Source organism: Sander vitreus, chromosome 7 (genome assembly GCF_031162955.1).
Source record: "Sander vitreus isolate 19-12246 chromosome 7, sanVit1, whole genome shotgun sequence".
NCBI classification, from domain to species: Eukaryota; Metazoa; Chordata; class Actinopteri; order Perciformes; family Percidae; genus Sander; species Sander vitreus.
Window position 1 is genome coordinate 29362747 of NC_135861.1, and position 15500 is coordinate 29378246.

Sequence of the window (15500 nt, forward strand, 5' to 3'; positions counted from 1 at the left end):
AATAACAATAATCCAATGATTTAATAAGTACATTTTTCTGACGTATTAGTGCGTTCATTTTTTGAGGGTAAAGATTTCTTTTATGAAAGATGCTCAGTTTACAGTATAATACGTAAGATACATAAACCTTTCCATTTGTGCGTGAGAAAATAGAATTAAAAGAAAAGAAACGGAAATGCAGATGCAGAGATACAGATACACACAAATGTACTTGTTTATAGATATAGGTTTATGTATCATTATGTTTATAATTAACAGTTTTATAATGCGTGAGAAAATTGATTTAAAAGAGGGGAAAAACCACATGTATATACAGTAGATACACGCAAATGTACTTGTATATAAGTTGATGTATCATAATGTTTATAATCAACCTTTGCACATGTGTATTAATGTGCACCTATTACTTGTAATGTGTACTTGTATACTGTGGGATTACTACTTCTACTTCAGTAAAGGATCTGAGTACTTCTTCTTCTTCTTCGCTACAAATCTGCAACAATCCGTAAGGGTTTTAATGAAACATAATTTGCATATTGAGGGAAATAAATTGGGTCACGGCTTAATTAGCATATCAAAGGTGAATATGCGAGGCCACGCCCCCAGAGGAATATCCAATCGGATGCTTCAGTGAAAGAATAAATAATGTGGAATTCATTCATTTACAAATGTATTTCTTAATTCCTCTGTGCCTTTTTTCACGTAGATAGATAGCATTTTATTGTCATTCTACTGTTCCACTGGTTCATAAATACTGCCTTAAATATAAACACAATAAGTATTAAAAAAAATAAAAAAATAAAAAAATGCATCAGTGTTAGTTTTACATTAAATTATGACACTAAAAAGGGAGTTTGACAGCAGCATAAATATTATTGCACAAAATGAATGGCGGCATATAAAAACCGTTATTGCACATGTTTATAAATAAATAGTTATTGCAGTCTCATAGTTCTGTAGGGGGTTATGAAGGGGTTCATTTGAGTTGAGTCTGGTGGCTTGTGGGAAGAAGCTGTTGCAGAATCTGTCCGATGATCTTTTCCGCTGTCCTCACCACTCTCTCTGTGTTTCCTGAATTGTGTGGCCATTTCATTTATTCATTTCTGCATGTCCACGTCAGTCCCTGACTCTGTCCTCCCCCTGCAGGTTCCGGCGCGTCCACGTACACTCTGGACAGCGGCATCGGGACCTTCCCCCTGCCCGACTGCAGCAGTGGCGCAGCAGGACGCGGCCTGTCCAAGACGAGGGCCGGGGCCGAGCGCCACTCCTCGGGCTCCCCGGGGAGGGCCGGGCGACGCGCCCGCACCCTGGACAGAGAGCCCACGTCGCAGGAGGAGTGCTACGTGCCTCACAAACAGCTGATCCCCACCATTCAGTACGGCGCGGTGCTGGAGGGAAGAAGCTCGGCTGGCGTCATCCGTGAAGGTGTCGTAAAACGGTCTCACTTATTCCTAATGACAGCAACAACATTGTTAGGCGTTACTAGTTCTTTTATATAGCCTCAAAACGTAGTACTTTTATAAACGTGTTACATACATGTAGTAGGGATCGACCGATACTGGTTTTTCAAGGCCGATACTGATTATTAGTAGTTAATGGAACCGATATCCATTCAGAGTGAAAATGAAAATCTTTTAAGTCAAAATTAAGATTTTGGAATGTTACAAACTCTTACACAAAACCTTGTTTAAATGCTTTTAGCACTTATATAATGAATGAGAAACTTTCAACATAGTACCCAGTAAAAAGAGAGCCAGATAGGGTTGTGGGCGGGACATTAAGTCAGACTCAGTGGTGGGTGAAACCGAAGCAGAGGGACAGACACCGAGCTGGAGCCGAGCCAAAGTTAGACCACTTTTTATTGAATTAACTTTTATCGGTTATCAGGCAAATAATACGCAGATACAGATAATCTGCAAACAGCCAACAAACGGCCCGATAATCGGTCTATCCCTATACTGTATTACTTTGATGTAGTCTGCAAACTCATACTGCACTAAAATACAGAAAAAAAAGTTGAACAGATAAGTTTGATGAAAGATCAGGTGTGGATACTTTGTGTTGCTAGCTTTAAGAATACTGTGTTGTAGCTACATGCTGTAGCTCAGATTGATGCGTGGCACTGACCAGGAGACAATACTAACAGGCTCCAGTCATGGTGGGAGGCTGTAAAATGAGACATGTAATGTAATAATTGACTGGAAATTGATTCGTTTACGTGCTTATATTCTTCAATAAGTCTTCAAATATGTAAATTTTTTTTATTCAAAATACACTCCCTGGTTTTTATAGTGAATTATAATAAGCTTCCAGTTATGACATAAGAAATAATGTATTTAAAATAAGAAAAGTATTTCAGTTTAGCATGTTAACTGATAAGCTTTATTAGCTGATGAGAATGTTGTTCATGTTGAAGGTCATTTAAATTGTGATGTGATGACCACGAATATCTGCACATTTCAATGAAAACCCCCCTGTGTGAACCTCGTGGTGGCGCCAGCAGAAAATCCGACATTAAGACTCATCAGGGAATGTCTGTTCAAAATGTCATGGCAACTCATCCACCACGATGGATTCTGTTCAGTAATGACGTGAAAACGTGTGTCTACCATCACTCCATCTTCAGACAAAGAGGCCCATGGAGCCAACATGTTCTCCCCCCGCTCCAAGACATGGACCTTCCCCAACCTGAAGACTCCGGCAGGCCCAGCAGAGGTTTACTTGGCAGTGGAGGAGGAAGAGGAGGAGGCCGTTTCTTTTGGATCTCCATTCAGAGGGGTACGGATAGTAGTTTTAATCAACACATCTCTCTCTCTCTCTCTCTCTCTCTCTCTCTCTCTCTCTCTCTCTCTCTCATGTCAGAAATAACAAGCCAAAGCATCAAGGATAATAATGTGAGAAATACATACATACAATTCATTGAGTAAAATATGCTGTATATACATTTAAAAAAAACAAAGTCAAACGAAGACAAAAGCATACAAACAAACAAAACATGAAAAACACATGAAGTAGAGGACTAAATGAGAAGGCGGAGTAAACTGGGGAGATGAACTCCAGATGTTAGGTGGTGGTGTGCTGGTTGTCTCTCAGGCTGTGACATGCACTCACATATCTCGCTGCTTCTACAGCGCTCACACTATTTTCTCCAAGTAGATGTTGCATTTTTGTCTGGTCAGAGAGTGTATCAAAATCTGGGAGTTTACATTGAAAGTGCTCATATTATGCTCATTTTCAGGTTCATAATTTTAAGAGTTTGTACCAGAATAGGTTTATGTGGTTTAATTTTCAAAAAACACCATCTTTTTATTGTACTCCACATTGCTGCAGCTCCTCTTTTCACCCTGTGTGTTGAGCTCTCCGTTTTAGCTACAGAGTGAGACATCTCACTTCTGTTCCATCTTTGTTGGGAGTCGCACCTGCGCAGTTAAGGACTACTAGCCAGTCAGAAGCAGAGTATGAGGGCGTGCCACGCTAGCAGCTAGGCGAGCATTATAACGTGTGTTACAAAGTGACTCGTAAGTAAAGGCTGGACTACAACAGAGCAGTTTGGAGCAGTTTGTGAACAGGGTTTTCTGTTGGAGATGGTAAGGCCCTTTGGGGTGGACTTTGGGCTTTTTCACTTTGTAAACCTATAACGTGCACAAAAAAGATATGTAACACAATAAAGGAAAGGGGAAAAGCCAAAAAAGCATAATATGAACACTTTAACCTTCGTAAAGAACTGAGTTCTGATATCAGTATATGTGCTACATTGAAGCAGGAAGTGTTGCTCTGTGTCCACCTGTCTCTGTGGACAGAGCTGACACAGCCAGTCTTCTGGAGGCAGCCAGGTTCTGTCTGTGGCGGCCGGTTTCCACAGCCAGACTGTGTCCACTCAGCCTGGACCTGCTCAGTCTTTCTGAGTCTGTGGTCACATATGGTGCTCAAGTATTCAGCTACTGTGTACTCTCGGTTTAGGGTTAGGCAACAATATATTCTCTCTCTCTCTCTCTCTCTCTCTATTTCATCCCTTTTGAACACCTTTTTAAGATCCTTTCCTTACATTGTAACACCTCATCACTATTTCAAGTTCTAACCGGTTACAAGGGCGAAACACGTAAACTTACTTTTTTTTTTTGCACTCATAAGCAGTACATTATATGACAGTATCATATGTACAGAACAATGGAGTTGCTCCTTTGCTGTGACACGCCTCAGTCCTTTCTCCTTCTGGGGTTCAACACTTGTCCTGTACGTTCCCTTTGTAGAAGCTCCCCTATGTCTCAGTAAACTCACAATTATTTGTTAAAAGGCTACTATGTATTGATTCTTTGTTATTGTCGTTTATGTGTATGTCACAAAAAATGTAATTTAAAAAAAAGTCAGTTTGTCATATAAAAGTATCATTAAAGGGGTGATAGAATGCAAAACCGATTTGACCTTGTCATAGTTGAATAACGACAGTTCGGGGGGTAAATAGGACATGCATAGAAGCTCAAAATCCCACTGATACCCCTATCCTCTGCAAATCTCACATTTTGAAACTGCCGCTGAAAACGGGGGAATCTCCACAAAGCTGGAAGCTGACGTCAGCATCTCAACTCCTAGTCTTTGTCACGCCCCAACATTTGCATAGACTACAGCACTGACCTGAGGTCAGCTCAGTCTTCTGAATCTAGCTAGGTCATGCAGATCTCCAGAGGTCCGCTATTGAATTACTAAATTCACTTCTGAGACTTTTTTTTATGCGAGAAATCAACTATGTAGAGGTCAAATATGGGCCGTTTTATGGAAATCGATGGCTAATTGCAAATTTTGTCCGACTGTGTGTTACTGGACTACAAAATGCCGAGGCCCTGATGGAGCTCCAGGGCCTGCAGCTAGCCGCGATCTTTACCCATAGGATTGAAGGGACAGTAGCAGCAAATGAAATCCCTAATGTTCACAAAATTGAAATCGGACACCATAGTTAGCTTTATAAGACCTTGGGGTAGATGTTATATAAGTGGCGTGACGAAATTCAAACTAAATATACTCTAGTTATGCCGGCAGCTGGCAGCCAGCCAGCCAGCTCCGCGGAGCCCCGACCCCCAGTAGTCCAGTAGCCGAGAAACGGTGACTTTCACTGGGTATGGAGGTTGCCGTTTTCTCGTCAGACTGTGTGGAGCTCCTAAAGTCCGACACGTCTTACTAAATTTGCAATTAGCCATCAATTTTCGTAAAACGGCCCATAATTGAGCTTTATATAGTTGATTTCTCACATAAAAAAGTCTCAGAAGTGAATTTAATAACGAAATAGCCCAAAAAAAAACAACGTATAACTTTGCAGTGTCTGAAATATGAGACCTGCTGTCTCGTCTCCAATGTGTTTCTATGTGGTTCGCTCAAACCAATCAGCGTGCAGCTCATCTAAATATTCATGAGCATACCATATTTGGAAGAAAAGCTCTTGTTCCAAATAGAGCCATATTCACAGGGTAGTTAAGGGCCTAATAAAATAGCATTCGGGCAATTTTCAGCCCAACCAATGTTACATACCCTATTAGGAGACCTTAAGGAACAGTGTGAAATACCCTATATAACCATTCTATCACCCCTTTTTAAAAGAGAGTCATAGTATAATATGTCATAAAAAATAAACTCCCCAAATAAAAAAATAAAAAATAGAAGAAACATCAGGAAGAGAAACCGAGGGAGCCCTCATCCAGGACGGAGAGACGTGCAGTAGATGTCTTGTGTACCTTGTAAATCGAAAAAGAAAAATTATGGAACATCAAGATAGGTATATAATAGTCAAAACTTTGATTCTTGTTTGATACCCAAATGTATGTGTTTTATTAATCTATTCATATTGAAAACCTGCTGTGGAGGAGCATGCTAAAAGGAATAATCTGGGTCACTTACAGACTGAAAATACTTTGCAGGCAGTAAAGGCGAGATACATTTTTAAATCTGCACTCACATCTTACATAATGTAAAAACACAGAACCACATTCTCCCTTTAGAAATTATTAATCAGCTGAATATTAAAGATTCACAGTTGGATGATTTATGTAACCCACTTTTTTAATTTTTTTTTTTTTTTTTTTTTGCACCTGAAGGCGTTACATCAGATGAAATCCATGACCTAAAATGTTTCTCAACCCATTCTGCATCCTTTCAGAGCGTGAAGGCCGGCGGCCCCTCCTCCAGCCGGGTGGTGGACCCAGGCAGCTTGCCCGTCCCTGTCCAGTCAGGGATGAGCCGCAGGGGGAAGACTCGCACTCCCAGCGTCCCCGAGATGAGCCGTGAGGCCGGGCTGGAGCTGCTCAGGGAGCGGCCGGAGGAAGCCCTCTCCCCGAGCCGCCCTCAGGTCCTGGAGACCCCCGAGTCCCTCAGCGATTCTCTGTACGACAGTCTGTCGTCCTGCGGCAGCCAAGGATGATCCAGCCAAAAGAAGAAAAAAAACGGGAGGGGACAGAGAGGAGCTCATCTAGTCCGCAGACAATAAGAGCCAGCACCGCTCTGAACTCGACTGGGATGCTTAGAGGAAAAGAAACTGTGCCCTGTCCACAAGAATATCGTGGTTATGATGCTTTCTCATCAGGTGTTTCTCTGTTGCAACTGGAAAGATGGATCGATAAGACTTCTCCTCAGGATTTCAAAATAAACATGAAGCCAAAAGCCACCCCAAATAATATAGGTTGTTCACCTTTCTTTTTTTTTTTTCCCCACAATCAGACTTTGACTGTGGACACTCTTTAATTCATGTATACAGGACTACAAAACGCATGGCTAAGCTAATGATTAGCACAACAGTTGTCACTCCTGGTAGTTGTTCAGCAACGTGTCTTTTGTTTTAAGTCATCCTGGTGGATCTTTGTTACGTACATCAAGGAAGAGCAGATCAGTTCAATAGCTGATGATCTGTATCAATACATCCATTCTGTCCTGGACATCATTTTGCCACATAATGTATTGGAAAAACAAAACAAAACATGAAGCTCCTTTAACAAAAAAAAAAAAAAAGAATGTTCATGTCTGTGATTCTTTATTGCTAAACTCATGCATCGCAATTTTAAATGTACAAACGATTTTATTGATCATGTTGATATTGTTTTGCGACCGAGGATTGGTTGTCAGAATACGTCTGTTTTAAATCATAATACATTTAAAGGTAATATATACCAGCAATAATAACAGATAAGAGAAATGGCTACACTATTCAATGAATATGTATTTCTATTTATTTATTTTAAATGTACATCATTTGCAGTCATCTCTCTTTTTTTGTAATCTGTGAAAATTGCTGTCTCCTCGCTTCGTAGATTATGTTCATATCTTGTTTCAACATCTCTGTTGCTGTCCGTTCCCTAGCCAATAGAGGTCCTATGTACCTACTGCCGTTTTACAACTTTCTAATTAAAATGTTTTGATTTACTTTGTGTGTAGTCATTATTTTGGCCGGTAGCATCAAGTACACAAACAGTAGGTGGAAAAACCACAAACTGATAAAAGCACAAAAACAGGCAAACCAACGGTTTCAATACGATCAACACATTTATTTGAGGAAATGTATCAAATTATTAGTTTCAATTTTACATCCATAAAATAAATTCTTCACAGTATACTTTCAAAAAAATTGTATAGGTTAACATCACATCATTTGGCAAACTAATTGCTAGACAAGATATTTAGAGAAATTTACACTGGGGAGGTCTGAGTAGCTCGCCTGCTATCCAAGATGAAAATATGGACAGATGGCACCGACTCATCACGACTCCGACAGGCTTTCAGGGTTCGAGTCAGTGTTACCAGGCTTCACCATTCTTACTCAAAATGTTGGTCAAAAAAAAAAAACAATTACAGAGAAATGTCTAAGGGAGGGGGGTGAGAGAATCTGTCAAAATCCTGGGACAAGTACTTTGTGACACTCTCCACTAAAAAGAAAGGAGAAAAACTAAAAATAAGCAAATCAACGACTGAAATTAACACAATGGTCAGCCTTTAGAAGCTTGCAGGGCCCACTGAAAGGGAGCCCGTCACGTCATTCATTTATGGCACTAAATAACAAGTACCTTCAGTAGGTGCTGCTCAGCTTCTGGGAGCCTTCATAGGGCAACGCTGCCCTCTACAGGCCAAGCATGTTCACTGCAGCGTGAGTCTAATTCTCCATTCACAGCCATGATGGGGACTAGCATTAGTTTACCATACACTTACATTCAACCCTTGTAAGTTTGAAAAGAAAAAGAAAATCAAAAAGTTCAATAATGTAAGACCACAGAGGAGTTAATTCAAATGAAAATGAAGACAGAAAGTGAAAAGCACCAAGTGCGTTGCAAATTGTGCCTTTTTCTGACAGATTGTTTTTAATTTCCAAACCTCCCTTTACTTCTTTTCCTTCTTCTTCTCCTGTAAACAAGGAGCAATAATTAGAGTTATGAGACAAGACACATCACTCTCAGAGATTACAAGTTTATGAAAACAAAAGCAACACATTTTCTAACTTTAATTCAGTGGTATCGAGGCACGCAGATGGATGCGGTGACAGAGTGTGTGCTGATAGTTTGGAAAGTTGTGTCATCATTCAAATGTAACGTTACACAACACCGCCGAGAGACTGAGTTATTTCAAACGTCTTTTGCTTCCTATTGTTTTGTGCACCACAAACTAAATTCCCCTCACAACCATTGTACTGCGGTGGTGACAGAAGACCTCAGCAAATGAAACCAAAACTATCTGCAGGGCTAGAGTCTACTAGGGCTGAATAAGAACAAATGTCCTCTCTGTGTGAGCCAGCCGTTTCATCTACAGTATTGCTAAAATACAAAAAACTATGTATTCATTGAATACACTGAATTTTTTTTGTCTGAGGGCTGAACTTATGGAACAGTATCATTCATTTCTTGTTGTTCTTGTAGGAACATTAAAACGCCGGGGCTGGCAATATCCTATATTTTGTTATTGTCAACAAATCCCTTGAAAACCAACAATGCATTTTTTATATTTTTTATATATAGATAGATAGATAGATATTTTCAGGCATGAATTTGGTGTTTTAGTGAATACATTTCGTATTATATTACATACAAATATGAATACAGTTTGTGGGATTGGGTCAAAATAAAAATGTGTTTTTAATTTAAAAAAAATGTGGACAACAATGGAGCTCTATGGCACAGGGGAATAAAAATATTTCAGGCTTTGGATACACAGACAATACTTGCGAGTTGGATTTGCTGACATAAAATACCAATATGACCAGAATTATCCATTAACTTAGAAAAATAAAAAGAAGGCAAAACACTCCGTACCTTATCGTTCATGGCGAGGATGACCATCAGTTTCCTGAAGATGGTGATGAAATCAAGGAACAAGTCCACACAGTGCCTTCAAAAAACAAAGTACATCAAGTTTGTTTCAGAGTTGTTGCATATGCTTTTGGGGCAAAAAATAAACAAGCAAGCAACCCAAAAGATTACCATACATTATTCAATATCTCTAGAATAAAGATCATCCAGCTGTAAAATGTATCCACTCATCAACTAAGGGCCGAGCTCATGTAGCACCTTAGTCTGTAGTCTTTTCTTATTTGTAGGAACTGATGCTAAGTTTGTAGGCCTCACTGTGGGATGATGATGCATTCGCATGGCATCTGGTTCTGAGCAGGTGGGAGCCAACAGATAAGGAAATACGAGAACACAAGTCCTCACCAGATGTAGTCCTTGTCTCCGTTCTCTGCTTTCTCAATGATGAGCTGAGTGTCAAACAGGACGAAGCCGCACATGATAAGCAGCCCGAGGTACATGTGTGCCTGTCGGAAAAGATTTCACAGAAACGTTATGGCACGCACACATCCAGCTAATCAATACGTGTAGTGAGGAATGGTGTTCAGCTACCTTAAACACCATCACAGATCCAAAGAACATGTTCATCACAGACATTAAGAACAGGAGGGAAAGGCCAGACATCAGCGTGCCTTAGAAGAAGAATGAGTAAAGGTAAACGACACGTATGGGTTCATTATCCAAGAGAAATTCCGCATAATTGCAAAAAAACATGGGTGTAATTTAAGGTATTGTTGTAAACTGATGAGAAGAAGAAGTATATAGTGTAACGGGTCACAACTGCCTTTACCTCCCAGGAACAGGTAGCTCCTGCGTTTGGCATAGAGAGCGCTGAGAGTGAAGCAAATGAAAATCACAGAGGTTCCCATGAAAGCCGTCACGATGATGCTGAGGAGGGGAAAAAAAACCAGAACAATACAATTTCAGTAAATACTCACTTTCAATTATACGTGTACAGACACATACACTACCGCTCAAAAGTTTGGGGTCACTTAGAAATTTCCATTCCACTCCATTACTGACAGAATACCAGCTGAGACCAGTTGCGTTGTTTTTTTAATCAGGGCAGCAGTTTTCAGATTACATTATGTGTTTACATAATTGCAAAAGGGTTCTCGACTGAAAGAAGTGGCTGATCTTTAATGCAATATCTACATAGCCCATTATCTGCAACCATTCATCTAATGATCCAAAGGCTCATTCTGTTTACTGATCTGATATCATTTTAAAAGGCTAACTGAGAAAACATTGGACTTTTGCAATTATGTAATAAGCACATAATGAAATCTGAAAATGGAATGGAAATTATAAGTGACCTAAGTGGCTTTTGACCAGTAGTGTAGCTACCAATCATCACATAATACTCTTCTCATTAACGTTTAGTTTTATAATTAACTTTTAGTCAGCTAGCTGTTAGCCGCTTATGTGCAGCATTTAAACATTGAGTATTTTTTCCACATACCTCGGATTGACAGCGATGACAAAGTCCAGTGTGGGGCCAAGGCCAACACCTGGAGAGGGAGACAGGAAGGCAAACACTGCTATTAGACTTATATGACAGTAAATAACAAAGACAGCTGTTTACATGCAAAGTGACACTTTTCCCTGTAACATGCCCACGTCATTATTACTTTACCTGTGAGGAAGGCAAATCCTGCGAGGATGGCCAGTCTTTTCTTTTCCGTCTCAGAGTTGTGTGGCGTCATGGCGAGCCAAAACATCATCCCCAGGGAGGCGAGCACAGACAACATACCTCCCTGAGAACAATGGCACAAGGTTCAAATGAGGCAGGGAAAAAAATTGTGGCTATGATATTGACCATTCAAGGTTTCTCCTCTCCTTTTAAAAAAGTGCAGTGTCATGTTCTCACAACAGCAGGTTTAATATCGCTGAAGCTACAGGATCACTGTAAGATGTTCAGATGAGGCCTTTCAGACAAATAAAGTTCTCTTTTAACATCTTATTGTAATTCTGATTGACCTGTAGTACTTACAGGTAAAAGTGGGAAGTACTTACAGGTGTAGTACGCACTATGAATGTCCCTTGTACTAGTATCTCACCAAAAATAAAGACCACCTCCACTAAAATCTTTAAATATATATATAAATACACCTTCCTGAAATTAAATATGAACTTATTAAATTTATTTAATTGGTGGGGGGCTATAGTTTAAAACATCTACCAACTAAATCAATTATGGAAAGAGATGCATTAGGATCTGGGTAGTTTTACACCTTTGCTGAACAGACACTGGGTAAAGCTGGAAAAAGTTCCCAATAATGCATAATTATTAAATAAATATTGCAAACTCTGACATATTTATCTACAGTAAATTGTTTCAAGCACCAGGTAACTAAAATGTAATGCACAAATTACTTTAGATAAGGTAGGATAAAGGACAAACGATTATGTGTACTTTACTTAAGGGCACCATTTGCATGGATATAAACTTCAAGGATCGACCTGGACAGGTAGACTTTGTCGTTTGTTATCTTGTTAGTATCACCTGAAAGAGGCGTGTCACGACATGGACGTAGGAGCCAGCCGCAGCCACAAACATACAAACTGCCAGGCTGGAGTACACATTCTTCAAATGCACCTGGGTGGAATGAGATCTGCAAAAAATAAAATAAAAAAAGATTACAATAAACAAGACTGGGCAGTGGATGCCTGAGTTATAGTGGATAAAGTACATGACTGAGGTAGTATTTTACTGCATGCTTACGCACATTTGGGAGAACTTGAAGAGGGAGTCAAAGTTGATGTTGCGGTCAAACACGTTCATGATGAAACAAGGGATCGAGATCTGTAGAGATTCTTCCACGGACAGTCTCCTCTGAAGAGAAACGCATACGATTACACTTCAGTTCAACTTTCACGGTCAGAATCAAAACTATTTTACAACTAGAACTGCAGCATTTAAAGGTAGCACAGCTGCAACCAGGGTGGGAAATTAGCACCCACCACTTTGAAAAAGTACCCGCCATTGGCTGGTGACTTTGCCTTGTATACCAGCCACAGTGGCGGGTGGATTGTAAAACATTCCTTGTAACGGATTGGACAGCTTTTGTCAAAGAATGCTGTTGCTAAGAAACAATGCACAATGCTTATAGGAGTCGCGTTACGTTACTGCTAGTGAATAGAAAAACATTCAAATACCAAAATAACGGAGGACTTTTATTGTGAAGAACTTATAAGAAATGAAACTGTTCACAGCCGGGGCTTTGACCACGCAATATTTCTGTCAACTCCAGACTTTTGTCAAGTAGTTTTCAGCGCTAGTTTGTGACACCATGTAGCTGAGCTGAGGTACAGACGAAACTAAAATTATCGGTTAAAAACATGTGGCGACATATCCCCGGTGTTAAGAGGCCCGCCGCGGAGTCAGCATTAGCTCTGAATGTACTCTGTTAAGGGCGACGTAAAGAAAAAGAGAAGGTTGCCTACTTTTCAAACAAGTGGCGCATTGACAAAATGTACAGCAAAAGACCGTGCAAAACATTTCAGACAGTCCTGCCAACCTGTATTAAACATCAATGTACGCTGTAACGATTTTTCAGCTGCTGAAAGCTGCTGCTGTTTTAATCCTGTCGGCCTCTCTGCTGCTCAGTTCCACCCACACCCACACACCCACACCCACCCACACCCACACGGTGGATGCAGGAAAAAACGGAGATGAGACGCATATGATGACCTAAATTGAGGACAGCTGCGGTTGTTATTGTAAGTGCAATGATAAGTTAAAGTCCAATAAGTACTTTATCAAACCGTATGAATGTGTGTCCCAGGCCAGGTTAGGAAATTAACTAACAATGTAAAGATCAACAAGCCACTGACAGAAATGTTCAAATTTGATTCATTCAATAAATTATTATAATTAATAATTTTTGTCTTAAACCCACCAGCCATTTTCATATTATACCAACATTAGCAGCATCCTGAGCCTTTTTGGTAAGGTTACTAGGAAAACTCAGCCCAGAGTAGTTTTATTCTCCCCAAAATACGTTTCCTTTTTATTTTTAAAGAACTATACGAAAAAGCAACTTTCACTGTCTCTCGCAACTTCATTGCAACAAAAAAAAGACATCGCAACTTTTATCGCAATTTTTTACAAAAGCTCCCATCAGCATTAAACAGAGGGACTGTTTAATGCTATGTTACTGAGAGATGAGTCAATATTTTTTTTTGTTCATTAAACATGTAGGCCTACAATTACTGTAGAATATGACCAAACACAATTTTACCATTGTCTCGCAGGCTTTTTTTCACTTTTTATTTGCCTATATTAATAAAATATAGTATGTATGCATCTGTGTATGTATTGAAGCAATTCAAAATATGCTAGTGCACTCTTTTTTATAAATGTGAATTCTGGAAAAAGTGGCTAGTAAAAAATATAAGTGGCTGGTAAAATTGAGCAATTGAGGCAAAAAAGTTAATTTCCCACCCTGGCTGCAACCATTTGTTAATGACCAGTATTGGAGAACAACTACTTACATTTATTAAAAATTAAAATACAATTTTGAGGTAGCTACTTCACTTGAGTATTTGCATTTTATGCTCTACATTAATAGGGAACTACTGCACTTTTTACTCCCCCACATATAGTTAACAGCTGTTTTTCAGATTTAGATTTTACAAACAAAACACATGGTCAGTTAATAAAATATTTAACTACCCAACAGTATAGCATCAATATCAAACATCCAATAATCTAATAATAACACTGTCAGGAGCCATTTTACACGTTGACTACTTTTTATTTTATTGCTAATATTTCTGTAGTTTCACCTAAGTAACGTTACAATTTTAGGGAAGAAATTAACGCTACACTTAGGAGTATTTTGGTAAAGTGCATCGCTACTTTTCCAGTTAGTAGTCAGTAACAGTTAGCTAGTATAAAATAATCTGAATACTGCTTCCACCACTCATGATAGACACGCATGTCGCAGATCACAAGTGCGCAGTTTGTAACATTAAATTGCACAACAGGTTAACGCTAACTAATATGCGTTGAGTGCTTAAGCAAGCTCTCGAATAACATGCTATTAATTCATGTTAACGATATAACGTTAGCCGTTAGCTGGCAACGAAAGCAAATCATTGAATGTATAAATAAATGTGTTGTAAGAATCAGGGCAGTCGAGCAACAACCAAAAACAATTTGACGCATGACACTATTATATTAACAGCTAACGGTGCTAGCCAGCTAGCTAACTTAAGCGTTAAATACCGAGCAGCTAACTACGCTAACGTTAGCTTGTCTAAATTCGACGTCTCTCGTTCATTCTTCAGCAAATAACGACAACAATGTTACAGCTACTACTAATAACATACAACGACGACATTGGCACAATATGCTAGAATAATTATAGCGTTACCTCTCCTCTGCTACTAGCTTGCTAACTGTCTGGCAGCCTTTCTTCTTCCTGCTTTACTTTCTTTAATAAAACAGTACGTGTCGCTCACAGTGGCCTGCTGGTGATGTCACCATGGAGACGCCCCGAAAAGTGTAGTCCTCATTCCCTGTAGGTAAAGTGCGGTGATTTTCCACGTCGCTAATGGACGTAAATAAACAAGTTGTTTATTTTAGAATTACTGAACGTTGAACCAAATTTGTCGTTACTCTTTACAGAGAAACCTTTATATAAAAAGGCTATTTTGGCAAACTATTTTATACACCAATGCCGTTTTTGTTGTTTTTTTTTTTTTTTTTAAACTACTCCTTTATTTGCGGCATATTTAACGAAATTATACTATACAAAAATGTAAAATGTTGTAAAATTCGAAAAGCCCTACATCTGTATGAATAGATGTAGCCTACCCTATGTAGGAACCCTAATTCCCGACTGACCACTTCTTTTTTATTTCACTATTTACTGTCTTCTACTTTCCTTTTGATCGGTTGTTTTTAGTTTGTTGTTATCTGTATTCTCGTGAATATGTGCCTTCTTGATTGTGAATAAATAAAAACAAAGAAAAAATGACTGCATGACAACTTGTGTTTTTCTTCAAGAAAAAAACAAGTTTATATATTAGCCTCTTTATCTCTGTCTTGTGATTTCCTTTGTTCCTGTTGTTGGTTATTAATATCGCTTGCTCAGTTGAAATTGTTGAAATCTGTATTCTGTTTTATATATATATATATATATATATATATATATATATATATATATGACGTGCCTTTATGGC

At 39.1% G+C, this 15500-nt stretch overlaps 2 protein-coding genes across 5 annotated transcripts in view; one reads left to right on the forward strand and one right to left on the reverse strand.

The window, feature by feature from the left end:
• Positions 1 to 7401, forward strand: part of nckap5l (NCK-associated protein 5-like) — a 57931-nt gene extending 50530 nt beyond the window's left edge. For all 4 annotated transcript variants that reach the window (XM_078255864.1, XM_078255865.1, XM_078255862.1 and 1 more), the window contains 3 exons: positions 1147 to 1425; positions 2627 to 2778; positions 6146 to 7401. In XM_078255864.1, coding sequence (XP_078111990.1) covers positions 1147 to 1425; positions 2627 to 2778; positions 6146 to 6406 — 692 coding nt within the window. In that variant the 3' untranslated portion in view covers positions 6407 to 7401. The remainder of the gene's footprint in view (positions 1 to 1146; positions 1426 to 2626; positions 2779 to 6145) is intronic.
• A 107-nt stretch (positions 7402 to 7508) lies between these two features.
• On the reverse strand, positions 7509 to 14800 carry tmbim6 (transmembrane BAX inhibitor motif containing 6). The gene is made up of 10 exons (XM_078255869.1): positions 14690 to 14800; positions 12038 to 12144; positions 11815 to 11923; positions 10945 to 11065; positions 10771 to 10819; positions 10099 to 10196; positions 9861 to 9940; positions 9675 to 9775; positions 9276 to 9351; positions 7509 to 8373 (listed from the first exon to the last, which is right to left on the reverse strand). Exons 2-10 carry the CDS (start codon positions 12091 to 12093, stop codon positions 8350 to 8352), a joined length of 714 nt encoding a protein of 237 aa, XP_078111995.1. The 5' UTR covers positions 12094 to 12144; positions 14690 to 14800; the 3' UTR covers positions 7509 to 8349.
• Between the last annotated feature and the right edge of the window lie 700 nt (positions 14801 to 15500).